Raw genomic sequence first — 27364 nt, forward strand, 5'->3', positions numbered from 1 at the left:
TGGAGACATTATTTGTATGGCTCTACTTTTGTGGTCTACGCGGATAACTCTTCTTTGAAGTATTTCTGCGACTTCACCGATCTTAGGGACATGAAAGCTCGCTAGTTAGAGTTGATGGAGGAATTGGACTTCGAGATCCATTATCAAAAGGGTTCTACGAATAAGGGAGCCGATGCCTTGAGTTAGGATTGGTACTGTGAATCAACTTTACTTCATAGGAATCCATTTAGACCTTGTATGACTCTCTCACAGGCGCTTATCCCTAAGATGAATTCTATCAAAGTGTCTAGGATAAAGTACATGATGGGAATGTCCCTCTTGTTAATAAACTAGTGAGAGTACTTGATTTGGAATGCTCTGCTTTTTCGAGAGGGTAAAGTTTGTGTACTCGGAATGAGAGATACGAGGTCGCCATATCTTTGTTTGAATGTCATGATAGTCCTAGTACCTGACATCTTGGGATACAAAGAACTTCGGATCTAGTTAAATGAACTTTCTTTTGGCCTAAGCTTAAGGTTGATGTTGACTTGTATGCTAAAAAATATCAATAATACCAAGTCAATAAAGCTGAGCGCTTGAGACAAGGTGGATTGTTGCATCCTTTGGAAATACTTGAGATCAGATGGCAAAGTATTTCCATGGACTTTGTGGTAGGCTTACCATGAACCTCCCATGCTCATGATACACCAGACTGGCTAGATTTATACCTACAAGAGAGACTATTACAACCATTCAACTTGCTCATTTGTTTGTTGAGAAGTTGTTTAGCTTGTATGGCTTACCAACTGAAGTAGTTAATGACAGAGCTGCTAAGTTTACTAGGCATTTTCGATAGGTTGTGTTCCAGAAATTGGATATTCAGCTCAGCATGAGTTTGTCTGATCATCTAGCCGGGGTAATAAGGCAATCTAATTGGGAAGATTAGCTTACAATAGTGCTTAGCATTGAATAGTCCATTCATGCTGATGTATGGATACCAGCCTATAGCCGCTTGGGTAGTTGGATTACATCATGTAAAGGTGAGCTATGTTGCAGTTAGGTAGGGAAAACATAAAAAGTGCTCAAGATAGAGCATTGTTTTAAGGTAATCAGAAGCGGACACCTCAAGTTTTCTGAGCAGGTCAGCGAGTTTACTTGAGAATCCCAAAGGATTCTCAGATAATGCGAACTGGCCTTGTGTACAAGGTATCTCATTGCTATTGTGGTTTGTTTTTGATCCTTTAAAAGATCAATGAGGTGGCTTATAAGCTGCAATTACCTGAAGGAGTTTCGGTACATCCAGTCTTTCATGTCAGTAGATTGAAAGAGGCTTTGAGTGCTGGAGATGATTTGGTCTCTAAGGATGAACTTGCGAGATTGGAAGATTTGTCCACCTATGTATCCCATGAATCAGAATGGCTTTTGGAATATAGGGAACGATCGCTTAGGAACAGGTTTGTTCCGGAGCTGAAAGCTATGTGGAAAGATTATTCGGATGAGAATGGCACTTGGGAAAGTGTTGATTCTCCTCTACGCCAATCCCCAAAATTTATGTCTCAGACCCCCTTTGAATAAGGGGGGAGATCGTTATGTCCATGCATGGATATAACAAGGTTAGGTTAACCTATGTGTCATGTGTCCTAACCATGGGACAGCTAGGGCATGTGGTACCTTTGGTAAACTAAGGGGTAGTCTTAGGATTGAGACACTAAGACACCCTACATCTATATTAAGTTGAGAGACATTGCTCACTTGGGTCATTCATGGGTGTTGGGACTCTGTGAGAATACCTAGCTAGGTTGAGGGCCTATCTAGGCCTGTGTCTCCCTAATGACATTTGTGCGCAAATGGGGGGGTGTGGTATGGGAAGCGTAACGTTACCTAGGATGGGAGGTTGCTTGACCTCTAGCTCGAGGGTGATCCTGAGGAATCTACGGTGTGTCCCTGTGTTTGTATACTGATGTTAGACTATGCTTGCAGGTATGCATGGAGATCCTAGAACCCCATCTTGGGGGCTCTTTCACACATGTTCCAAAGTCTTAAAGTAAATCACCATGTTATCATCGTTGACATATCTTGCATTTTGGAAAAAGGGGGAGGAATTTAAGAGATTTTCTTTTCCGTTCTGTGTTTTGCTTTCTCGTATGAATTTTTTGTGTAGTTCAAATTTAGATGAATAAATTTATTTTGTTCAGCATTTGAAATTCACATTAGCTTTTGCTAATGCTAAACATAAGTGTGATTGGGGACCTTAGTCTACAATTAGAAATCTAATGCTATATTTTAAAGGTAAAATTTACCTCTTAAAAGTCACCAGAGAGGTGATGTCGCAAAGGACAGTCAATTAGGCAGTGCTAGGCCTATAGCCTTGATCATAATGTAAGAACTGCTAAGTATGTTCACATTCAAATTCACCTGCCCATGGGTAGCTTGTAAAGTGGCTGAAAATATAGCCTATTGAACTTACTAGTAAAAGGTCTATATAATCCTATCAACCTTGGCTACTAACCAACTTTTGTTTGAGCCTCGTGCAATATGAGCTTGCCATGGACAACCATGTGCAAAGACTTTATTAGGTTTGCTGTCTAGCCATTCCATTTCAATTACTTTAAATGATAGTAAAATGAGCAGCATTCAGGTTCCCTTTTTTCCTCCTGCCTGAGAAAAATATACATTCAGATGTGGCCCTTATTTAAAAGTATAAGAGAATGGTATATCTTTTTTTTCCCTCATCTTGTAATTGAAACTATAGTCCGTCACCACCCTGGTAGGCCCCTTGTAAAACCATTTCTCTATCTACTCTCCTAGAGATCACGGGAGAAGCACCGAGTATATCCACCCAGCCAATTCTGACAAGGCTACCCCGTTTGGGAGAGAGAGAGAGAGCTGTATCAAAAACCACGTAAAATCAAATTCTTCCCTTCTCTCACTAGCCTTGACAGACCCCAATTCCCTAGATAGATCTAGATGCCACATGTCATCCATATAGGGCCTTTCTAATGCAACATTTCACCCCTCTCTTGGGATGCATTTAATTCCTTGCCCCTAGGCACATTCTTTGCACTAGGCCCCTGGTCTCAGATCTATCTAGTCTGGTGCTATCAGCCCTCACCTAGGACCTTGACATTATTCCCTCCCGATCATTTACATAAAGCGCAAACACATATATTACAAAGATAGATCCTATAAGGGAAATGTCGACTGATTCTTCCGAGGTCATGCTACCTCGGCTAGAGCGTAACATTCCTTCCCTCTTCAGACATCAGCGTCCTCGATGATAAAGTCTGGGAACACTCTCCGCAACTGATATACGGATTCCCAGGTAGCTTCGGATAGAGGCTGACCATGCCATGCAACCAACACCGTGGGTATCTTCCGATTTCGTATTTGCATTGTTCCTCGGTCCAGGATTCTTGTTGGTTTGCGCCTTGCAATATCCTCTATCTCCTAAAATAAAACCACACCTTCGATTAGTGAGTCACCAGTATGTAAAAATTTCTTTAAACGTGAAACATGAAAAACCGGGTGCACCTTACACCCCTGTGGCAATTCTAATTTATAGGCTACACTGCCTATTCTTTTCAGAATTAACCACGGCCCACAGTATCGAGGTGATAACTTAGCACACTCTCCTGAAGTCAACGACTTCGAGTGCGAAGGAATTCTGAGAAAAACTTTTTCTCCTTCTTCAAACACTCTTATAGACCGATTTTCATCCGCATACACCTTGGCTCTATCCATAGCCTGGCGGATATTAGCTCTCGCAAGTGCTAGCATCTCCCGCATCTGAACTACAAAGTTCGCGGCACTAGGCACTTTCTGAGGTACTCCAACTATAGTTGGATTGGCTGGTCTATAACCGTAGTTCAGCTCAAACGGACTGAACCCAGTAGATGAATGTTTCCTATCATTGTAGGCAAACTCCAACAATGGCAACCACTTGTCCCATGTATGTTGCCTCAATGACACATATGCTCTCAGCATATCCTCTAAAGTCTGGTTGACTCTCTCCGTCTGACCATCCGTCTCAGGATGATCCCCACTACTCATTCCCAACTCAGTCCTTAGTGTCACAAATACCGCTGTCCAAAAGTGACCGGTAAACCTGACATCTCTGTCTGACACTATGGATCTAGGCAATCCATGCAGACGAAATATATGTCTAATAAACAAATCCGCTACTTGCGGGGCACTAACAGACTCTCTAGTCGGAATGAAGTGAGCCATCTTGGTTAGACGATCAACCACCACAAGGATAGAATTATACCCTCCTTGTGTTGCAGGTAACCCTACAATAAAATCCATGGAAATGCTCTCCCACTTACTTAGTGGTATTTCCAAGGGTTGTAAAAGTCCGGGTGGCTTCACCCGCTCGGCCTTACTTACCTGACACGAGAAACACCGTGTCACATATTCATGAATATGCTTTTTCATCTTTGGCCAAAAGAAATCTCGCTTCACGAGATCATATGTCTTCTCGACCCCTGGATGTCCCGCACACGGGCTATCATGGCATTGTCGAATGACTCTCTGCCTGAGATCATTCTGACCAGGTACTACAACCTTGCCATTTCTAACTAGCATACCATCCCTTATGGTATATCTTGCATAAGTTTGGCCTTTTCTGGATGCCAGGTCATCCTTTTCACTTTCCCCGGGTTTTAACACATGAGCTTTAGGCCACAAGCTCTGGACAAACTCGTCCACCTTCTGAGTTTCTCTAATCTCGGTCATTAGAGCACTCTCTAATACCGTGAAACTCAGGTTGTGCATAATGCGAGACAACGCATCAGCTACCTTATTGTCTTTTCCTCTTCGGTACCGAATCGTTAGATTAAACTCCTGCATGAGCTCTGCCCACCTAGCTTGGCGGCCCCTCAAGTCAGGCTGTTTACAGAAATGTTTCAGAGTATCATGATCCACATCCACATAAAACTCTGAACCATACAGATAATGCCTCCACGTTTTCAAAGCATGGATAACAGCATACAACTCCAATTCATGAGTTGGCCAATTCCTTTGAGAGGGAGAAAGCTTCTTGCTTTCAAAGGCTACTGGCCTTCCCTCTTGAAGGAGGACTGCTCCTACCGCAATGCCACTTGCATCGGTTTCTAGGAACAACGGTTTCTGGGGATCAACTATTTTTAACACCGGTCCTGAGACCACAGCTTGTTTTATGGTGTTAAAACTTTCTTGTTGATTCTGTCCCCAAATAAAAGGTACTTTATCTGAGGTCAGATCAGTCAATGGCGATACTATTTCGGAATATCCTTTGATATGCCTTCTATAAAACTGGACAAATCCCAAGAATGATCGCAACGCGGTCAGACTCTGAGGGATTGGCCAAGTCAGTATCGCAGCCACTTTCTTTGGATCCATTTCTACCCCCTGTGGAGTAATTATGAACCCTAAGTATTCAAGCCTAACCATACACAGTATAGTTTTCTTTTTATTCACGTAAAGACTGGCTTTCCTCAAAGTACTGAACACTACTTTTAAGTGTTCACGATGTTCAGTAAGACTTTTACTGAATATCAAGATATCGTCAATAAAATGTACTACGAACTTTCCGATATACGGACGTAGTAAATCGTTCATAAGCATGACGAAGGTCGCTGGAGCATTGGTAAGTCCAAAGGGCATTACCAAAAACTCATAATGACCAAACCTGCTTCTAAAAGCGGTTTTATGCACATCCTCGGCTCTAATCCGGATCTGATGATAGCCGCACTTAAGATCTATCTTGCTAAAAATCACGGCTCCATGTAATGCATCTAGCAAATCATCAATCCGAGCCATCGGATACCTGTGCTTAACAGTGATATTATTCAATGCTCGGTAATCTATACAGAGGCGAAACGTATCATCCTTTTTTCCTCTTTAATATCACTGGTGAAGCAAAAGGTGAGAAACTTGGTTGAATCTGCCCCAGCTTGAGGTATTCTTCCAGTTGCCTACGCACCTCCGCTTCTTCAGTAAAACTCATTCTATAGGGAGGTCTATTTACAGGTTCTGCCCCCGGGATCAGTTCAATCTTATGCTGAACTTTCCGTTCTGGAGGTAACCCATAAGGTAGTTCATCCCTAAAGCATTCAGAGAACTCCTCTGTTATAAGATTAGCCAGCTTGGCCATCTCACCACTTTGCGTAACATCAGTGCTAGCCGACGACTCATCCACCGACTCTACCGATGCGGTGCAAAGGTACAAAGACTCTACTTGAGCCTTTCTGATTTCCATCACGGAAACCAACGGTCCCTGAGGTATATCTTTTTCACCTCGCAGGACATAAAGCACATCATTCATCTTGAATTGATATACGTGCTTTTTCCAATCAATGGCTGGATTCTTCCTAGAATGCCACGCCATTCCCAGGGCTATATCCGCATGAGCAAGCTTGGTCATTTCAAAATCAAGCTTCTCAGCATAGTCCTGAATCCGAAGCTCCAACTGGGTAACCCTTTGGTCCCATACTTCAGTTGAACTTCCATCTGCCATCCTGACTGTATACGCATAGTCAGATGGACTTGTCTTTAATTTCAGCCTCTTCACGAGCTTGGAGTTAATCACATTGTGAGTTGACGCTGAGTCAAACAACACAATGACATCATGACTGGCCACTTGCCCTTTCATCTTGATTAACTCTGTATCATTGAAGGCTGTATACCCCGTTGCTGCGGGCTTAGATAGGATGTTATCAGGTGCACTCGTCACTAACTTAGTAACAGACACACAGAACAAACAAGGTACTAACCTCTGAGAAGATCCCGCTAGCTGAATCTGCATCTCTTCCGCTCTGGGACTTCCCTGCATCTCCACGTCGCACTCTGAGATTACCATCTCAGCCATTCGACGATCTTTATTACGTGGACAATCTCTCCACTGATGAGGTTGAAGGCAACCAAAGCATAAGCCTTCTCTCCTCGCTTTTTCCCTTTGTTCCGGGTTCAAAGGAGACTTAGACCAAGCCCGGGCTGCCATTGGAGTTACTTTTCTCTTCACTCCAATGGTGGTACTTGGTTTAGGAGTTTCAGCCGGTCTCGCCTGCTTGGCTTGACCACTAGGCTGCGAACCACTCCCTTTACTAGTCCACTTCTTCTTAAACCCAGATTTCTTCGGATACCCATACTGGGTTCCGCCCTGTGCAAACCCACTTGGCTTGCTGCCCTTGGCATCCTCGTAGTTCAAGGCTATAGCTATTGCATCATCTAGCGTGTTCGCGTACTTAGCCCGAACTTCCATTTTTATTCGGTCATTCAATCCAAATATGAAATCTTTCACTTGGATTGATTGAGGCAGGGGTTCGTCAACCTTCATTACACTCTCTCGAAACTTATCAGTGTATTCTGCCACTGATAAATTTCTCTGACGCAGGTTCCTATATTGATCCCAAGCTCGGGATGCCTCGTCAGGAGGTAAGAAGTGTTTCCTGAACTCTCTTTTAAACCCCTCCCAGGTAGTGGATGCTATGCCATCCTTTTGTTGCTTAATCCACCACCGATCCGCTGCCTCACTAAACATATGGGTGGCCTCGCGGATCTTTTTGATGTCATTTCTGATCTCACAAATGGCGAACGCCTCGTCCCATTTGTGTAACCATGTCTCAATGACATCGGAGCTACGGTCGTTCATCCGACCAGAATACTTTTCCGGTCTGTAATTGGCAATAATTGGCACTTTAGCCTTCCTAGGCTCGACCGTATGGACACTAGACTCCGGTTCCATTGGAGCCTTTCCCTTCTCCTCTCGAGAAGGTCTGGCAGACATACTATGTATCGCTCTCCTAAGCTCGGACTGCCCTGCATTGGCTTGTAATTGCTGCGCTAACAACTGTTGCAAGGCATCTTCCAGCAATGCAATTCTGCCAGATAAAGTGTGAGCTACTGGGCGCGATCCCTGCTGGGTCGGCCGGACTCCTGATTCACCAGGGTCCCTCCTGGAAGCTCCTTCTTCTGCTTCCATTTGTTCAGTAGGTGTTTTGTTTAGGGGTTTTTTTTTTTTTTTTTTTTAATAACACCCTTAGAACACAATAATTACAAACTGACGCTCTGAACACAATTCCCTATACTAGGGAATTCCTGCAATCCCAAATTCGCACTAACTAAATAGCGCTTTTCCCTATACTAGGGAAATCCCTGCAAACTACTCCGACTAAAGCATAACCTGTTCAAGCATAATTTATTCTTGCTGTAGCATCATCAACTGCGACCTCTGAGACCAAGAAAATCTAACTGCTCCCGACAAAACAGGAATAACGAAAATCAAAAGGAAAATAGATAGAGTGCTCCCTGGACTTCGGATCCCACAGCTTGCAGTCTGCATGTACGGCCTGCTCTCATCCGTACTCTGACATCTACCAGCGACCACCGTTCGAACGCTGTTCACCTCACGCCAGCTCTAGTAGTTAGTCCTCCACCGACGAGTGGAGCCCAACCTTATGTATGGCACTCTCGAAACACCACCCGTGGCCCAGCAAGGCCTTGTGACGAACCAGTAGGAAATTCACTTGGATTCCTTTCCTCTTCAACCAAGACACAAGCGACGAGCGGCGATGAAATACGTCAGCGACGAAACACGCCTCCACGCCACCAACTTGTGCATCGGCCGTTCTCGTCAAGTCCCCCGAACGACGTGCATAGCAAATCTTTCACTAGCTCACGCGATTCTCAAACGGATCCCTGCTCACGCGACGGGCTACCCACTGTCAACTGATTTCCTCGTTAGACCCCCAGGTGTCCGTTGTGGTTTCGCTGCAGTCGCCCTGTACCCACTGTCAAGGCACCTATAACCCTTCCCTTGAAGTAATCCAGTACCCCGCTAATTCGTAGGTCCCCGCGTTCTTACGCTACGTTGTTCTGCGCCACCTACGAACTAATTTCGTCGAATCGCTCCAACAGCTCGTTCGTCGATTCTTTCACTCCTTCCAACCTTCCGCTCTGATACCAAATGTAAAACCATTTCTCTATCTACTCTCCTAGAGATCACGGGAGAAGCACCGAGTATATCCACCCAGCCAATTCTGACAAGGCTACCCCGTTTGGGAGAGAGAGAGAGAGCTGTATCAAAAACCACGTAAAATCAAATTCTTCCCTTCTCTCACTAGCCTTGACAGACCCCAATTCCCTAGATAGATCTAGATGCCACATGTCATCCATATAGGGCCTTTCTAATGCAACATTTCACCCCTCTCTTGGGATGCATTTAATTCCTTGCCCCTAGGCACATTCTTTGCACTAGGCCCCTGGTCTCAGATCTATCTAGTCTGGTGCTATCAGCCCTCACCTAGGACCTTGACATTATTCCCTCCCGATCATTTACATAAAGCGCAAACACATATATTACAAAGATAGATCCTATAAGGGAAATGTCGACTGATTCTTCCGAGGTCATGCTACCTCGGCTAGAGCGTAACACCCCTTCACCATGTTCCCGAACAAGCCTGTATCGGTCTTTTATCAAATAAATGTGTCCCTTGAGAAAGTCAGGTGTTAGTGCATGTATTAGCTCTAGAACTACTATGGTTATCCTAGTAGCATGGTACCATCAAAGAAACTATAACTGATTTAATGAGTCATTCGCAGTTTCATAGTTCAAGAGAGTTTATACATGCACATGCATGGTTTGATCGTTGAGACAGCTTAACTAATGAATTGTATTGTTGCAAGCTCAGTTAAGGTCTTCAATATTGACATATTGCTGAATTTAGTTATTCTAAGGGGATAAATGGGTGATTTCTAGGCAAAAGGAGGAGCAGGGATTGAGTAGCAGTGAAGATGATGGGGAGGCCAGCGAACATGAAGGACTTGATATAAATGATGCAAGAGGAGGTTTCATTGGTGTGGATAGTCATGAAAGAGAGTGTAAGCCACTTCAATAATACTGTGGATGGTATCTGGTAAATTACATACTGATTGTTTATGCATGTTTGCTCATAAAAAATTTGTAGCAGTATGTATGTGTGATGCCAATAGTACAAAAACTTTAAATTTTGGTTGATACGCAGACTTTGAAATGACAGGATATTTCTTGGTCCAAGTCTACATTTTTCTCTTGAAATTCAATGTTCTAGTACACATGGAAATGATGGTAGTAAAACACTACTCAAAACTGTACAATCCTGCTTATTGCTTGAAAAATCAGAAAACTATGCAGGGGAGTGCAAAGATCCAAGCTGCAAGCTAAGATGGTGCTCAATCAACTAGTGAGAATCTGCACAGAGAACTACAGCTAACATCCATACACTCAGACAAACTGCAAATGGAAAGAACAGATTACATAATGGTCTAATATGCTAGCAAGTTGACTATCACATAAAAAGAAGACCACCTGTACTTATGAAGACGTGAGATATCATCTCTGCTTCCTCCATGTGGCCTCTCAAAACCAGGACACCATATTGCCTATGGGCTGGATGGGGCTGAATCACCAGCAATGACTTCTCTTACAACATCTGGAAGCCACACTTGTTCCTCAATAGAGTTGCAACCTACCAAGGTTTGATTCTTGAACGCCAGCTCTCGAACTGAGGAGGGAGTACATCAACAACAAAGATTGGTGAGCCAATTGACTTCGCTCCACTGCTTGATCTCCGCAAGGACAAACAACTATACACAGGCGCGGCACATGTGCTTGTACAAGGTCTTGACCACTTTTCTTTGACTGTTAACAAAGCGTGCCATCCATGAGGCTTGCTGCAGCAATCAGGGCATTGACATCTGAGAAAGCAACACAATGAAACAGCTAGGAAACACTTGCACGATAGTGCTTTAAGCCAAAGTCCGATTCGACCTTCTGACAACACCAAAAAATGCAGACAAGTGTCTACATGTTGTGCAAAATCCTATCAACTAAGATACAGACCCTCAAATTGCCCACATAAAGACTTCACTAACTGGTGCATTAAATCATGCTTGTTTCAAGCAGCTACCAAACATGTCTAAGGTTCATGTGCTACTGCTGTCTGAAACACACCCTAAGACACCGAAGGCTAGGGCTATGCATGGAGCACGAGCACTCTTGTGGCCTGCCGTGATCTTGTTTAGTCCACTGGTTTGATCTTGTTTTGCTCACTGTATTTAGTTTCTTTTGTTGTTGTATATTTTGGCATCTGGATCAGATTTTATTGAGGTCATAAGTTTTTATTTTTATCAGCTATTTGATTTTGCTATACAATTGCAAATAGTGAGCAACGATCGAAATGAAAATATTGCGGCCCCAAGTGAGCATGACAACAAAGGAGGAGATTCCAAAAGTGGTGATCCTCAGCAAGAAAGTGAGGATGAAGAGGAATCATCAGGCGTTGGAGCTTCTCCAAGCAGTCCTGTCAGGTATGGCACAAATGTGTGTCATGATTGTTTTCTGGTAATAACTGTGATGTCCACAGTGCTCGGCCTTTATTTGTAACACTAATGTAAGTTTTTAGGTAATGTCAGGCATGGGTTTTCATTTAGGTTCTCATGTGTATTAGCTCCTTCAAGAAGCACTTGGAGCATACTTTAACAGAAGGAGAGGCTACGATACTATCTGAGGGCAATTCAAAGTTCAAGTGTGAAACTTATGCTGCTGGCTTGCAAAGAGCTAAGTGGGTCACAACTGGATCTGACTTTCCAGTGGTGAGGCTCTTGCCTTTTTGAACTCAGATTGCATCTATGTGAACTATTGAGGCAATCCAAAGATGTAATTGGTTATTTAAAGCTTGATAACTGTGCTCCATTTTCATTCTGATTTCAACATTTAGAGGATGCATCATGTTCGATGCTTACAATGCCTACGTGATATTGCTTATTTTTTTGGTCACTGTTCCTGTGTCGTGTGCAGGAACAAAGGAAACTTATTAACTGCGGTGTAAAATCGCGCCTGAGAAGGAATTGGGTGTCCCTCCATAAAAATTCTCTTTGGGGGGACTTCCCAACTCATCGACAATGCCAGTTTTTTACTTTTTGTACTGTTTCTTCACTCTTACTCATGTTTGTTTGGTGAGAGAAAAGTAATATTCTCTGATGAAGCAGATCATGAGTTTTATTTTAACTCTTTGATTCTAATAAATTAGGCAATAGCTACCGTGACATCTTACACTCCAAGAGACCGTCTTTCCATGTTGATGGTGATGGAGAGGATGCAGAAGTTATGGATGCTTATCTTCTACACCTGGTAATAACAGTTTATTGAGAGTGTTTTTGATGTTTCATTACTCTGCATATTCAGAAAGGCAAGGGGCAACGATTATATGTATAGAGGGCAATAAATATTTGAAATTTGAATCTGAGGCGTAATGTTGTGTTTGACAGCTAAATCATATATTAAAGACGCGGGACCTTGTGATAAAGAACAATGACAGAATGACTCATCAATCAATAAATGCTACATCAGGGGATGGGGAAGCTCCACGTGATCAGGGTTTTACCAGGCCTAAGGTTTATCTGAAGCTTTCATCAAGCAGACTTTCTATTGTAAACTCAATTGTGCAATGTGATGAGATTTCAGGCAAGCTATAGGCAGTGCTCCATAATGTAAGCATAGTCAAAGCGAATCTAGAATGAATCATTTTGAAGGAAAAAATAGGGAACAAACGAGAATATAACAGTAGATGTATTAATGTTGATGACTTTGTCAAGGATGTGAGCGTTTGCAGCGTGGGCTGGCAGTTTTGGACAGCCAGCTATGGTTCTAGTCCTATCCTTATCCATTTTGGCTCATTCCTCTGAGCGCTGGAGTCCCCTAGTTTGATCCGTGTCTCAACCTGTTGACAAGTTTGCTGTGTCTCTCACTCTGGCCCTCAGCTCCACCGTATTCTTGAGGCCTGTTGGTCTGCACTGTTTGGCTAGAAAAACTCAGTGATCATTCTCTGAGTGGAGTCGGGCTGTACACCCTAATCTCATATACATGTCTTGAGTAGATGCTCCTTGTGTGAGACAGCCTTATGAATGAAAGTTGTGTCGCATCTCTGATTTGGGTAGGACAAGAAACTAGATAGGGGTCCAAAGCCATCTTTGAAGAGATATTGATAACGATCTCGGCTTTCATAGTATGTAGGGCTTTTGAAAGCCAATGCTCCTCCAACTCGATATCTTGCCGATCACATAAAGTATAGATGCGATCCTCTTTGGGTATGCCCTTAGCCCATCCACTCTCAATGCGAAGTCGGTGTGTTGAGACGTAAAAGTGCCCCATCGATATCCTCAAGGAGTGGGGGAGATGGATTTGTGTATATCTTGGTTTGCCTCGTGATATGTGAGCGAGATGGAGAGGGCCTCAATGCTATATTGAAAGGGAGATAATCTGTGTATGTGGACCCTAGACTCTCAAACCATTTGCATGTATGTGCATACCAACACCTCTGGTCACTCTTAGCTGCCAAAACAATGGATGAAGATAGGGCCAACCATGGTAGCTTGCATTGCCTTGTGATGCAAGATGTCATGTGCACGGATTGGTATCTGACGTGTACTAGGTACACAGAACTAGCTCAGGTTAGCCTGGGGAGGCTTAGAGCTAGGTAGGCTTGATTCTCGGGTTGAGTGGCAAGGGTACGAACTATTTATAGGTCTTCGCTATTTTTGGCGCCGGGGCCCGAGTCTATAAAAGAGGCCCAGGGGGTTCAGTTCTCAGTGTGCAGTTGGGAGCAAGTCTCGTTCCCAGGTGCTAGGTCTGATCCTGGATTGAGTCGCGGACGCGCGCCTGCATCTTAGCGTAGCCCAAGGCCCAGTGGCAGATCCAGGGCTTCACAGCGCCACCTGGTGGTATGGGACACCAGGCTGGTTTGGATCTGATTGGGAGTTCGTGCCAGTAGCTCAGCTCGTGGCTCGGAGGGGACATCTTCTGATTCGGGATCACATCCCGTAGATGTCACGGTTGGGTGGTGAGCAGCCTGCTCAGATCTGATGTTGTGTGTGGTTGTTTTGCAGATCAGGGGTTTTAGGAGTGCTGGGACGTGTCAGTTGGTATCAGAGCCAGCTCCTGAGGTAGGAACTTCTGATGCGAGAATTTTTGACGGATTTCTCTTCCAGGTATGCCCTAAATTTCGAAATCTGTTGCTGCGTTTTTGCTGGCTACCTGGGATAGAAGGGGTGGAGAGATACCTGGAAAAGAAAGAAGAATAGGAGAGAGAAAAAATCGAGATCCCTGAAGGCCTGTGAGAGAAGTCTAGAGGAAGGAGAGAGAGAGCAGAAAAGCAGGAGAGATGGGCAGAAAAGAGCAGCAAGGGAGGCGTGGAAGTGGCGCTTGTGAAGGTACGGAGTAGGCAGGGGCAAAGAGAGGCTTGTCAGCCTGTGCAATAGGCTGGGTACAGCCTGCGCAACAGGCTGCGAACAGCCTGCGCATAGGGCTGCGTGCAGCCTGCGCAGGGGGGTGCTTTTTTCGAAAAAGCACCCCTCCAAAGCTAGAGGGGCTTGGCCTTTTTTGGAAGCTCAGCTTCCAAATAAGGCTGCCCTGCACCCTATATAGGTGGGGGCAAGGTACTAGCCTACTCACAAGCAGCCTAGAGCTTCGAGCCATCACCTCGATTTCTGTGCCAGCCTGCCTCATCCGTACCCTGTCTGCGCCAGCACTGCCCTGCATCGTGCAGTCTTCTGCATCCGCACCCTGCCTGCGTCAGTCTGTGCAGCCATCGAAGGCCCTGCATCAGCCCCGTACAGACTGTACGGACTATCTGCGCCAGCCCCTGCACCTGCTGCTTCAAACCCCGACTGCGCACCTGTACTTACAGCACTGTACGGACGCTGTACAGTTACGTCAGCACTGTACGGCCTCCGTCAGCATCTGTACGGCCTGCGACAGCAGCCGTACAGCCACGTCAGCGACCGTACGGCCTGCATCAGCAGACCGTACAGCTACTCCAGCAGCACGCGCATCCGGTTGCGGGTTCGGAGAAGTCCCGGGATTCGTGGGCTTCCGATTCGCCAGGTTCCAGCATCTCCTTCCATCAGCATCATTCGGGACAGTTTTCTTCTGCTCCATCCTCCTCTGTGCTTCGTTTCAGTCAGTTATTTCTCTCAGTTTGTATTCAAATAAGATTTCAGCCATGTCTGATGCTCAAAATCCCGAGTTCACCATGGGAGAGCAGGACTTGGATTACACTCCTGTGGGAGAGGAGGATCAGGGTCTCTATGACGACCTGATAACTAAAAAAGCCTTCAGTGAATTTACGACTGCTCTGGATGGCAAATTCGAGCAGGTCAATGCTAATCAATCGGGGTTGACACAGCAACTCCAGGGGATACAAGCAACTCTCACTCTTCTGGCTAGCACTGTACAGGCACTCACGCATGTGGATGCCATGGCTTCGGTGCTAGGCCCGAATATAACTCCAAATCCTTTTCCGGGTGACCAAAAGTCAAGAACAAAGGAGGTAGTTGACACTTAGTTGCACAAGTGGCAGGTACACTTCCAATTCCACCCCTATCCAGATGAGAAAAAGATCCAGCTTGCAGCAGGGTTTATGTCAGGTAAAGCCTTGCTATGGTGGAAAGAACTCCAGCCTAAGCCTGATACTTGGACAGATTTTGAGGGCATCTTCAGAAGGAGTTCCTGAAGAAGGAGGATGACTACGATATCGTTGGCAAGCTCAAGGCCCTCGATATGTCAAAATTAAACTTGACCTTTGAAGTTTATCTTCAAAGATTTAGGGATCTGCAAACCAGGGCCACTAAAATGGATCCAGTGACCTTGTTAGGTTTCTTCGTGGATGGTTTGCCAGACTCCTATAAGTTGCAGATAAAGAACAACAAGTGCACAACGTTGCAGGAGGCCATGACATATGCACGCATATATGATGATACCATGGCCGGTATCAAGGCAACCACAGTTACCGATACGAGTGGAAAGAACAAACGCAAGTTCTTTCAGCATACGACTGGTATTGCGGAGACGAAGTCTACGGACAACGCCTCCAGGAAAAGCTTAACTCCTGCAAAGAATGGTAAGGCTCGTTTCCTTCGCACTCTCAGGCTCAAGAAAGAAGGCCGATGTTTCTATTGCGAGGAGCGGGGCCACACAAAGAATGAGTGTCCTAAGCGGAAGAACCAAAAGTTGGTGCTAGGACCGAAGCTCCAGGCGGGTTCACGTACCGCAGCCAAGGGAGCAAACCAAGTCACGATGACAGGTATTTCAGTAAATGTCATTACCTGCCCACTTTCTTGTAATTGTACTTTCAATACTTCGTTGTTTGGTTCCCATGATCTTTTCCGAGTTTATGAAGAAGTTAGGGACCAACAGGTTCACATTCTCTTTGATCCGGTCAGCTCTCACAATTTTGTTAATTACAAATTTGTGCAGAAGATGGGGCTGTTCACAGTACCTAGCGACCACACCTATGAGGTGCAGCTTCCAGCTGGGAAGCAGTTTTGGGATCGCAAGGTTGAAGCGCTTCCTATCCGGATTTAGGCCTACACGGGAGCTCTCACATGTTATGTTATGCATCTAGAGCATGTAGACTTGTTGATCGGGATAGAGTGGTTTAAAACCCACAATATTCAGATCGGAGGGACGGAGCATACGCTTTCTTTTGTAGATAAGGACACCCAATTTTGTATTCAGTGTGATAAAATTCCCCCTTCTCAGGGGCCTATTGTATCTGCGATGCAGCTTCGGAATATATTAATCAATTCTCATTATGATGTCTATCAGTGTGTTTTGATTCCACTTTCTTCATTTGTTGTTTCAGTAATTAACAAGAATGAATTAAGTGTGTTTGAATACCGTGAATTGAGAATCTTGTTAGATAATTTTAAGGACGTATTCCCAGCTCAATTGTCGGAAGGTTTACCTCCAGCACGGGCAGTAGATCATCGCATAGACTTAGTCCCAGGGGCTCAACCTATGAGTGTACCACCTTATAGGATGAGCCAGGTAGAGGAGGATGAGTTAGCTATGGGCTATATCCGCTCAAGTAAATCACCTTGGGGTGCACCTGTCCTCTTAAGAAAGAAGAAAGATTCTTCCTGGAGAATGTGTATAGATTATAAACGATTAAATAAAGTCACAATTAAGAACCGCTATCCTTTACCTCGTTCCGATGATTTGATAGACCGTTTGGCCGGAGCGAAGTATTTCACTAAGATTGATTTGCGTACGGGTTATCACCAAATCCGTATCTATGCTAAACACATAGATAGGACCGCATTCCGGACTAGGTATGGTCATTACGAGTTCCTCGTATTACCTTTTGGTTTGACCAATGCTCCTGCTACTTTTCAGCAAATGATGAACGATTTGTTCAGGGATTTTCTGGGCAAATTTGTTGTAGTGTTCTTAGATGATATCTTGGTATATAGTAAAACGCTTGAGGATCATATAGGACACCTCCGGGTTGTTTTAGTTGTTCTAAGACAGCATAAGCTTTATGCCAAGATGAGTAAATGTGACTTCTTTATGAAGGAGATCATTTACTTAGGACACAAGATTTCTTCTGAAGGTATTAGCATTGATCTGGATCGTATCCAGAAGGTTTTAGAATGGCCTATCCCTCAGACTGTGAAACAACTTCGTTCTTTCCTAGGATTTACGGTATTTCTTCGAAAGTCAGTGCGTGATTATTCACATATCACGGCACCCTTGACCAACATATTGAAAGGTCGTGGACGCAGGTCTACCCAGCCGATCTCTTGGAATGATGCAATGAACAAGGCTTTTGAAACCTTGAAGTTTTCTATCAAGGAAGCACCCGTTCTTGCATTACCCGATCCTACCCGGCCTTATGTTTTAGAGGCCGATGCGAGTGATTATGCGATTGGGACAGCTCTATTCCAAGAGGGCAGACCTGTAGCTTTTGAGAGTAAGAAGCTAGACGACACTCAGTATCGTTGGCCCACACTTGAGAAGGAACTTTATGCGGTAGTGTATGCTCTCAAGGTTTGGAGACACTACTTGTATGGTTCAAAGTTCCTTGTATTGACTGATCATCAGCCAGTCAATTAAGTATGTGTGTGATGGCTCAGAATTGAGAGGAAGGAAAGCTAGATGGGCAGAGTTAATGCAGGATTTTGATTTCGAAATACGTTATCGTAAGGGTTCGTTGAATAGTGTGGCGGATGCCTTAAGTCGAGTTAAGTTTGTAAATGCTTTGTCATTTACGGAAATATCCTCAGACCTATTTCAATCCTTGAGAGGGCTATACGCAACTGATAGTCATTTCAGTTCTTATTGGCAGAGAGTCCAGGATGGGAGCTCCATGGTTGACCAGGACTCAGGGATTGTGCCACCTAGGATACAGGCGGCGGGAGGTCAGTGGATGATTAGGAACGGCTTGCTGTTCCGGAATGAAAAGATTTGTGTGCCTGATGTTCTGGACCTTAAATCCAAGATTCTCTGGGAGTGTCATGATGCTCCTAGTGCGGGACATCCAGGTATACATAGGACTCTGTCTCTTGTGAAGCATACCTTTTATTGGCCTAAAATGCGTGCATTTATTGAGAACTATGTAGTAGGTTGTCGGGTTTGTCAGGTTACTAAGGCAGAACGCCTTAGAAGCGCGGGCTTATTACAGCCATTACAGATTCCAGGTAATAAATGGGAAAGTATTTCCATGGATTTTATTACTGGTTTACCTCGAATGCGCAAGGGTCATGTCTCTATTTGGGTCATAGTCAACCGTTTGACAAAAATGGCTAGATTCTTACCTACAAGAACAACTATTTCAGCTGTTCAGTTGGCTCACGAGTTTGTGGACCACTTGTTCAAGCTGTATGGTTTGCCATCTGACATAGTCAGTGACAGGGACTCAAAGTTTACAAGTAACTTTTGGACACTTGTATTTGAGAAGTTGGAAACTACTCTAAGTATGAGTTCCTCGGATCATGCACAATCCGATGGCAGTACAGAGAAGGTCAACCAGTTGGTTGAAGACATGCTTCGGGCATATGTATCTAAGAGACAGTCTTCATGGGAAGATTATCTACCTATGATTGAATTTGCTTACAACAGTGCAAAGCATTCTAGTACAGGTTACAGTCCTTTTATGCTTATGTACGGGTTTCAACCTAAGTCACCAGTTATGGTTGGATTAAAAGGGATTCAAAATGATGCTGCTAAGAACTTCTTGCTAGATATGCAGGACATGTTGCAGTTTGTCAAGGAGTCTATTAGGAGTGCCCAAGATCGGGACAGATTTTATGCTAATAGACATCGTTCACCCAGAGAGTTCTCTGAAGGAACGATGGTATATTTGAGAATTCCTAAGGAATCCAAGAGCCTAAGTACTGGTTTGGTTCCGAAATTATCCCCCAGATACTGTGGCCCATTCAAGGTCATTAAAAGAATTGGACCAGTTGCATATCGACTAGAATTGCCTCCTGATGTTAAAGTACATCCAGTCTTTCATGTCAGTAGACTGAAAGAAGTATTGGGTGCAGATGATCAACTTGTTTCTCCTCATGAGATTATAGAAGTTACAGATTTGACTTTTATTCCTCACGAACCTGAGTGTATTCTTGCATTTCGTGAAAGACAGATTCGTAATCGTACTATCACGGAATACAAGATCAAGTGGAAGGATCGTGTTGAGGAGGATGCAACATGGGAGACATTACAAAACCTCCAAAGAACATTTCCAGATTTCTTAGGGAACTCAGGAGTGAGTTCTTAGAGGAGGGGGAGTATGTCATGTGCACGGATTGGTATCTGACGCGTGTACTAGGTACACAGAACTAGCTCAGGTTAGCCTGGGGAGGCTTAGAGCTAGGCAGGCTTGATTCTCGGGTTGAGTGGCAAGGGTACGAACTATTTATAGGTCTTCGCTATTTTTGGCGCCGGGGCCCGAGTCTATAAAAGAGGCCCAGGGGGTTCAGTTCTCAGTGTGCAGTTGGGAGCAAGTCTCGTTCCCAGGTGCTAGGTCTGATCCTGGATTGAGTCGCGGACGCGCGCCTGCATCTTAGCGTAGCCCAAGGCCCAGTGGCAGATCCAGGGCTTCACAGCGCCACTTGGTATGGGACACCAGGCTGGTTTGGATCTGATTGGGAGTTCGTGCCAGTAGCTCAGCTCGTGGCTCGGAGGGGACATCTTCTGATTCGGGATCACATCCCGTAGATGTCACGGTTGGGTGGTGAGCAGCCTGCTCAGATCTGATGTTGTGTGTGGTTGTTTTGCAGATCAGGGGTTTCAGGAGTGCTGGGACGTGTCACAAGAGACATAATCCTTGACGTGATAGAGGTACATACTCCAAGGTCAAAGTTCCAGTTGACCATTTATTGATCATAATTAATGAGTTCTTCATTTATTTAATTATGTCCAAACATTTATATTAATTTGTCAAAGTATTGACTTCGGTCAAAGATACTTAACTCTGGTTAAGGAAGGTTAGAAAGACTTGGCTTAGGCCAAGATGCCAAGATGGTTAACTACGGTTAACCAAAGAACCAAAGCACTGACTTCGGTTAGAGAGTGTTGACTTTGGTCAACGAGACTTGGCTTACGCCAAGAGGGTTAACTTTAGTTAACCGAGATATGCCAACCTCAGTTGGGGAGACTTGGCCATAATTACGGCACCTCGACTGATGGTCAAGCCCCTTATTTATGATCAAGAGGATTGACCTCGGTTGGTCACAGTAATTGTTTTATGTTATGTGCACATGTTTGCTTGGTGGAGACGCCCACAGAGACTTTATTTGCATGTAAAGGCGCTAACGATTAATGGGTGCCATGTGTCATGTGCACGGATTGGTATCTGACGTGTACTAGGTACACAGAACTAGCTCAGGTTAGCCTGGGGAGGCTTAGAGCTAGGCAGGCTTGATTCTCGGGTTGAGTGGCAAGGGTACGAACTATTTATAGGTCTTCGCTATTTTTGGCGCCGGGGCCCGAGTCTATAAAAGAGGCCCAGGGGGTTCAGTGCTCAGTGTGCAGTTGGGAGCAAGTCTCGTTCCCAGGTGCTAGGTCTGATCCTGGATTGTGTCGCGGACGCGCGCCTGCATCTTAGCGTAGCCCAAGGCCCAGTGGCAGATCCAGGGCTTCACAGTGCCACCTGGTGGTATGGGACACCAGGCTGGTTTGGATCTGATTGGGAGTTCGTGCCAGTAGCTCAGCTCGTGGCTCGGAGGGGACATCTTCTGATTTGGGATCACATCCCGTAGATGTCACGGTTGGGTGGTGAGCAGCCTGCTCAGTTCTGATGTTGTGTGTGGTTATTTTGCAGATCAGGGGTTTCAGGAGTGCTGGGACGTGTCAGTTGGTATCAGAGCCAACTCCTGAGGTAGGAACTTCTGATGCGAGAATTTTGACGGATTTCTCTTCCAGGTATGCCCTAAAATTCGAAATTTCTTGCTACGTTTTGCTGACTACCTGGGGTAGAAGGGGTGGAGAAAGATCTGGAAAAGAAAGAAGAAGAGGAGTGAGAGAGAATCGAAATCTCTGAAGGCTACGGAGAGAAGTTTAGAGGGAGGAGAAGGAGAGCAGAAAAGAAGGAGAGAAGTGCAGGAAATAGACAGCAAGGGAGGAGGGGATGCGGAGCCTAGGAGGGGGCGCAGTAGATGAGGTTGTAGTGGCGGGACAGCCTGTGTAATAGGCTGTCCACAGCCAGCGCAGTAGGCTGTCCACAGCCTGCGCAACAGGCTGCGAACAGCCTGCGCCTAGGGCTGCGTGCAGCCTGCGCTGGAGAAAGGTGCTTTTTCCAAAAAAAGCACCTCTCCAAAGTTGGAGGGGCTCAGGTGCTTTTTTCGAAAAAGCACCCCTCCAAAGCTGGAGGGGCTTAGCCTTTTTTGGAAGCCTAGCTTCCAAATCAGGCAGCCCTGCACCCTATATAGGTGGGGGCTGGGTGCTAGGCTACCCACAAGCAGCCCCAAGATTCGAGAAGTTACCTCGAGATTCGTGCCAGCCAGCCTCGCCCTTCAGCCTGCGCCTTGTTTCGATCAGCTCCCCTGCATGAGTCCTTGCCTGCGTCAGCCCTGCACAGCTCCCGCAGCTTCCGTACCAGCCCGTACAGCTCCAGCGACAGCCGTACAGCCTGTACGGACCGTTCCGCCTGCTTCTGTACCTGCTGCTGTACCGAACAGCAGCTGCGCCAGCACCTGCAGCCACCGTACGGCCTGCGTCAGCAGCCGTACAGGCCACGTCAGCAGTCCGCACAGCTTCTATTGCAGCCTGCACATCCGGTTAGCAGGTTCGGGGAGGCACCAGGACTCGTGGTCTTTCGAATTGCCAGATTTCAGCATCTCCTTCCGTCAGCTTCATTCGGGACGGTTTTCTTCTGCTCCATCTTCCTCTGTGCTTCGTTTCAGTCAGTTATTTCTCTCCGTTTGTAATCAAATCAGAATTCAGCCATGTCTGATGCTCAAAATCCCGAGTTCACTATGGGAGAGCAGGACTTAGATTACACTCCTGTGGGAGAGGAGGATCAGGGTCTCTATGACGACCTGATAACTAAGAAAGCCTTCGGTGAGTTTACGACTGCTCTTGATGGCAAATTCGAGCAGGTCAACACTAATCAATCGGGGTTGACACAGCAACTCCAAGGGATACAAGCAACTTTGACTCTTCTGGCTAGCACGGTTCAGGCACTCACGCATGTGGATGCCATGGCTTCCGTGCTAGGCCCGAATATCACTCCGGATCCCTTTCCAGGTGACCAAAAATTAAGAACAAAGGAGGTGGTTGACACTTGGTTGCACAAGTGGCAAGTACACTTCCAATTCCACCCCTATCCAGACGAGAAGAAAATTCAGCTTGCAGCAGGGTTTATGTCAGGTAAAGCCTTGCTTTGGTGGAAAGAACTCCAGCCTAAGCCTGATACTTGGACAGAATTTGAGGGTATCTTCAGGAAGGAGTTCCTGAAGAAGGAAGATGACTACGATATCGTCGGCAAGCTCAAGGCCCTCGATATGTCAAAATTGAATTTAACTTTTGAAGTTTATCTTCAAAGATTTAGGGATCTGCAAACCAGGGCCACTAAAATGGATCCTGTAACCTTGTTAGGTTTTTTCGTGGATGGTTTGCCAGACTCCTATGAGTTACAGATTAAGAACAACAAGTGCACAACATTGCAGGAGGCCATGACATATGCACGCATATATGATGATACCATGGCCGGTACCAAGGCAACCACAGTTACCGAGACAAGCGGAAAGAACAAACGCAAGTTCTTTCAGCATGCGACTGGTATTGGGGAGACGAAGTCTACGGACAACGCCTCCAGGAAAAGCTTAACTCCTGCGAAGAATGGTAAGGCCCGTTTCCTTCGCACTCTCAGGCTCAAGAAAGAAGGCCGATGTTTTTATTGCGAGGAGCGGGGCCACACTAAGAATAAGTGTCCTAAGCGGAAGAACCAAAAGTTGATGCTAGGACCGAAGCTCCAGGCCGGTCCACGTACCGCAGCCAAGGGAGCCAACCAAGTTACGATGACAGGTATTTCAGTAAATATCATTACCTGCCCCCTTTCTTGCAATTGTACCTTTAATACTTCGTTGTTTGGTTCCCATGATCTTTTCCGAGTTTATGGAGAAGTTAGGGACCAACAGGTTCACATTCTCTTTGATCCGGGCAGCTCTCACAATTTTGTTAATTACAAATTTGTGCAGAAGATGGGGCTGTCCACAGTACCTAGCGACCACACCTACGAGGTGCAGCTTCTAGCTGGGAAGCAGTTTTGGGATCGCAAGGTTGAAGCGCTTCCCATCCGGATTCAAGTCTACACGGGAGCTCTCACATGTTATGTTATGCATCTAGAGCATGTAGACTTGCTGATCGGGATAGAGTGGTTTAAAACCCACAATATCCAGATTGGATGGACGGAGCATACGCTTTCTTTTGTAGACAAGGACACCCAATTTTGTATTCAGTGTGATAAGATTCCCCCTTCTCAGGGGCCTATTGTATCTGCGATGCAGCTTCGGAATATATTAAATAATTCTCATTATGATGTCTATCAGTGTGTTTTGATTCCACTTTCTTCATTTGTTGTTTCGGTCATTAACAAAAATGAATTAAGTGTGTTTGAACACCGGGAATTGAGAATGTTGTTAGATAATTTTAAAGACGTATTCCCAGCTCAACTGCCGGAAGGTTTACCTCCAGAACGGGCAGTAGATCATCACATAGACTTAGTCCCAAGGGCTCAACCTATCAGTGTACCACCTTATAGGATGAGCCAGGTAGAGGAGGATGAGTTAGCTATCCAGCTTCAGGATTACTTGAATATGGGCTATATCCGCCCAAGTAAATCACCTTGGGGTGCACCTGTCCTCTTAAGAAAGAAGAAAGATTCTTCCTGGAGAATGTGTATAGATTATAAACGATTAAATAAAGTTACAATTAAGAACCGCTATCCTTTACCTCGTTCTGATGATTTGATAGACCGTTTGGCCGGAGCGAAGTATTTCACTAAGATTGATTTGCGTACGGGTTATCACCAAATCCGTATCTATGCTAAACACATAGATAGGACCGCATTTCGGACTAGGTATGGTCATTACGAGTTCCTCGTATTACCTTTTGGTTTGACCAATGCTCCTGCTACTTTTCAGCAGATGATGAACGATTTGTTCAGAGATTATCTGGGCAAATTTGTTGTAGTGTTCTTAGATGATATCTTGGTGTATAGTAAAACGCTTGAGGATCATATAGGACACCTCCGGGTTATCTTAAATGTTCTAAGACAGCATAAGCCTCATGCCAAGATGAGTAAATGTGACTTCTTTATGAAGGAGATCATTTACTTAGGACACAAGATTTCTTCTGAAGGTATTAGCATTGATCTGGATCGTATCCAGAAGGTTTTAGAATGGCCTATCCCTCAGACTGTGAAACAACTTCGTTCTTTCCTAGGATTTACGGTATTTCTTCGAAAGTCAGTGCGTGATTATTCACATATCACGGCACCCTTGACCAACATATTGAAAGGTCGTGGACGCAGGTCTACCCAGCCGATCTCTTGGAATGATGCAATGAACAAGGCTTTTGAAACCTTAAAGTTTTCTATCAAGGAAGCACCCGTTCTTGCATTACCCGATCCTACCCGGCCTTATGTTTTAGAGGCCGATGCGAGTGATTATGCGATTGGGACAGCTCTATTCCAAGAGGGCAGACCTGTAGCTTTTGAGAGTAAGAAGCTAGACGACACTCAGTATCGTTGGCCCACACTTGAGAAGGAACTTTATGCGGTAGTGTATGCTCTCAAGGTTTGGAGACACTACTTGTATGGTTCAAAGTTCCTTGTATTGACTGATCATCAGTCAATTAAGTATGTGTGTGATGGCTCAGAATTGAGAGGAAGGAAAGCTAGATGGGCAGAGTTAATGCAGGATTTTGATTTCGAAATACGTTATCGTAAGGGTTCGTTGAATAGTGTGGCGGATGCCTTAAGTCGAGTTAAGTTTGTAAATGCTTTGTCATTTACGGAAATATCCTCAGACCTATTTCAATCCTTGAGAGGGCTATACGCAACTGATAGTCATTTCAGTTCTTATTGGCAGAGAGTCCAGGATGGGAGCTCCATGGTTGACCAGGACTCAGGGATTGTGCCACCTAGGATACAGGCGGCGGGAGGTCAGTGGATGATTAGGAACGGCTTGCTGTTCCGGAATGAAAAGATTTGTGTGCCTGATGTTCTGGACCTTAAATCCAAGATTCTCTGGGAGTGTCATGATGCTCCTAGTGTGGGACATCCCGGTATACATAGGACTCTGTCTCTTGTGAAGCATACCTTTTATTGGCCTAAGATGCGTGCATTTATAGAAAACTATGTAGTAGGTTGCCGAGTTTGTCAGGTTACAAGGCAGAACGCCTTAGAAGCGCGGGCTTATTACAGCCATTACTGATTCCAGGTAATAAATGGGAAAGTGTTTCCATGGATTTTATTACTGGTTTACCTCGAACGCGCAAGGGTCATGACTCTATTTGGGTCATAGTCGACCGTTTGACAAAAATGGCTAGATTCTTACCTACAAGAACAACTATTTCAGCTGTTCAGTTGGCTCACGAGTTTGTAGACCACTTGTTCAAGCTGTATGGTTTGCCATCTGACATAGTTAGTGACAGGGACTCAAAGTTTACAAGTAACTTTTGGACACTTGTATTTGAGAATTAGAAACTACTCTAAGTATGAGTTCCTCGGATCATGCACAATCCGATGGCAGTACAGAAAAGGTCAACCAGTTGGTTGAAGACATGCTTCGGGCATATGTATCTAAGAGACAGTCTTCATGGGAAGATTATCTACCCATGATTGAATTTGCTTAGAACAGTGCAAAGCATTCTAGTACAGGTTATAGTCCTTTTATGCTTATGTACGGGTTTCAACCTAAGTCACCAGTTATGGTAGGATTAAAAGGGATTCAAAATGATGCTGCTAAGAACTTTTTGCAAGACATGCAGGAAATGTTGCAGTTTGCCAAGGAGTCTATTAGAAGTGCCCAAGATCGGGACAGATTTTATGCTAATAGACATCGTTCACCCAGAGAGTTCTCTGAAGGAACGATGGTATATTTGAGAATTCCTAAGGAATCCAAGAGCCTAAGTACTGGTTTGGTTCCGAAATTATCCCCCAGATACTGTGGCCCATTCAAGGTTATTAAAAGAATTGGACCAGTTGCATATCGACTAGAATTGCCTCCTGATGTTAAAGTACATCCAGTCTTTCATGTCAGTAGACTGAAAGAAGTATTGGGTGCAGATGATCAACTTGTTTCTCCTCATGAGATTATAGAAGTTACAGATTTGACTTTTATTCCTCACAAACCTGAATCTATTCTTGAATTTCGTGAAAGACAGATTCGAAATCGTACTATCACGGAATACAAGATCAAGTGGAAGGATCGTGTTGAGGAGGATGCAACATGGGAGACATTACAAAACCTCCAAAGAATATTTCCAGATTTCTTAGGGAACTCAGGAGTGAGTTCTTAGAGGAGGGGGAGCATGTCATGTGCACGGATTGGTATCTGACGTGTACTAGGTACACAGAACTAGCTCAGGTTAGCATGGGGAGGCTTAGAGCTAGGCAGGCTTGATTCTCGGGTTGAGTGGCAAGGGTACGAACTATTTATAGGTCTTCGCTATTTTTGGCGCCGGGGCCCGAGTCTATAAAAGAGGCCCAGGGGGTTCAGTTCTCAGTGTGCAGTTGGGAGCAAGTCTCGTTCCCAGGTGCTAGGTCTGATCCTGGATTGTGTCGCGGACGCGCGCCTGCATCTTAGCGTAGCCCAAGGCCCAGTGGCAGATCCAGGGCTTCACAGCGCCACCTGGTGGTATGGGACACCAGGCTGGTTTGGATCTGATTGGGAGTTCGTGCCAGTAGCTCAGCTCGTGGCTCGGAGGGGACATCTTTTGATTTGGGATCACATCCCGTAGATGTCACGGTTGGGTGGTGAGCAGCCTGCTCAGTTCTGATGTTGTGTGTGGTTATTTTGCAGATCAGGGGTTTCAGGAGTGGTGGGACGTGTCACCATGGCTATGTGCGCTTTAATTAAT

The 27364-nt window shown here is 45.1% G+C and overlaps 1 protein-coding gene across 3 annotated transcripts in view; it reads left to right on the plus strand.

The window, feature by feature from the left end:
* Positions 1-27364, plus strand: part of NOF1 (U3 small nucleolar RNA-associated protein) — a 103193-nt gene that overhangs the window by 16186 nt on the left and 59643 nt on the right. Inside the window, exons 3-8 of one of the 3 annotated variants that reach the window (XM_087393496.1) lie at positions 9716-9837; positions 11160-11304; positions 11445-11589; positions 11795-11918; positions 12027-12127; positions 12265-12390. In XM_087393496.1, coding sequence (XP_087249622.1) covers positions 9716-9837; positions 11160-11304; positions 11445-11589; positions 11795-11918; positions 12027-12127; positions 12265-12390 — 763 coding nt within the window. Of the gene's footprint in view, positions 1-9715; positions 9873-11159; positions 11305-11444; positions 11590-11794; positions 11919-12026; positions 12128-12264; positions 12391-27364 lie in introns of those variants that run through there. The other 2 variants (XM_087393497.1, XM_087393498.1) reach the window with 2 other exon arrangements.

This window comes from Dipteris shenzhenensis, chromosome 22, assembly GCF_047967505.1.
Source record: "Dipteris shenzhenensis isolate YYH24624 ecotype China chromosome 22, Dip_SZ_1.0, whole genome shotgun sequence".
NCBI classification, from domain to species: Eukaryota; Viridiplantae; Streptophyta; class Polypodiopsida; order Gleicheniales; family Dipteridaceae; genus Dipteris; species Dipteris shenzhenensis.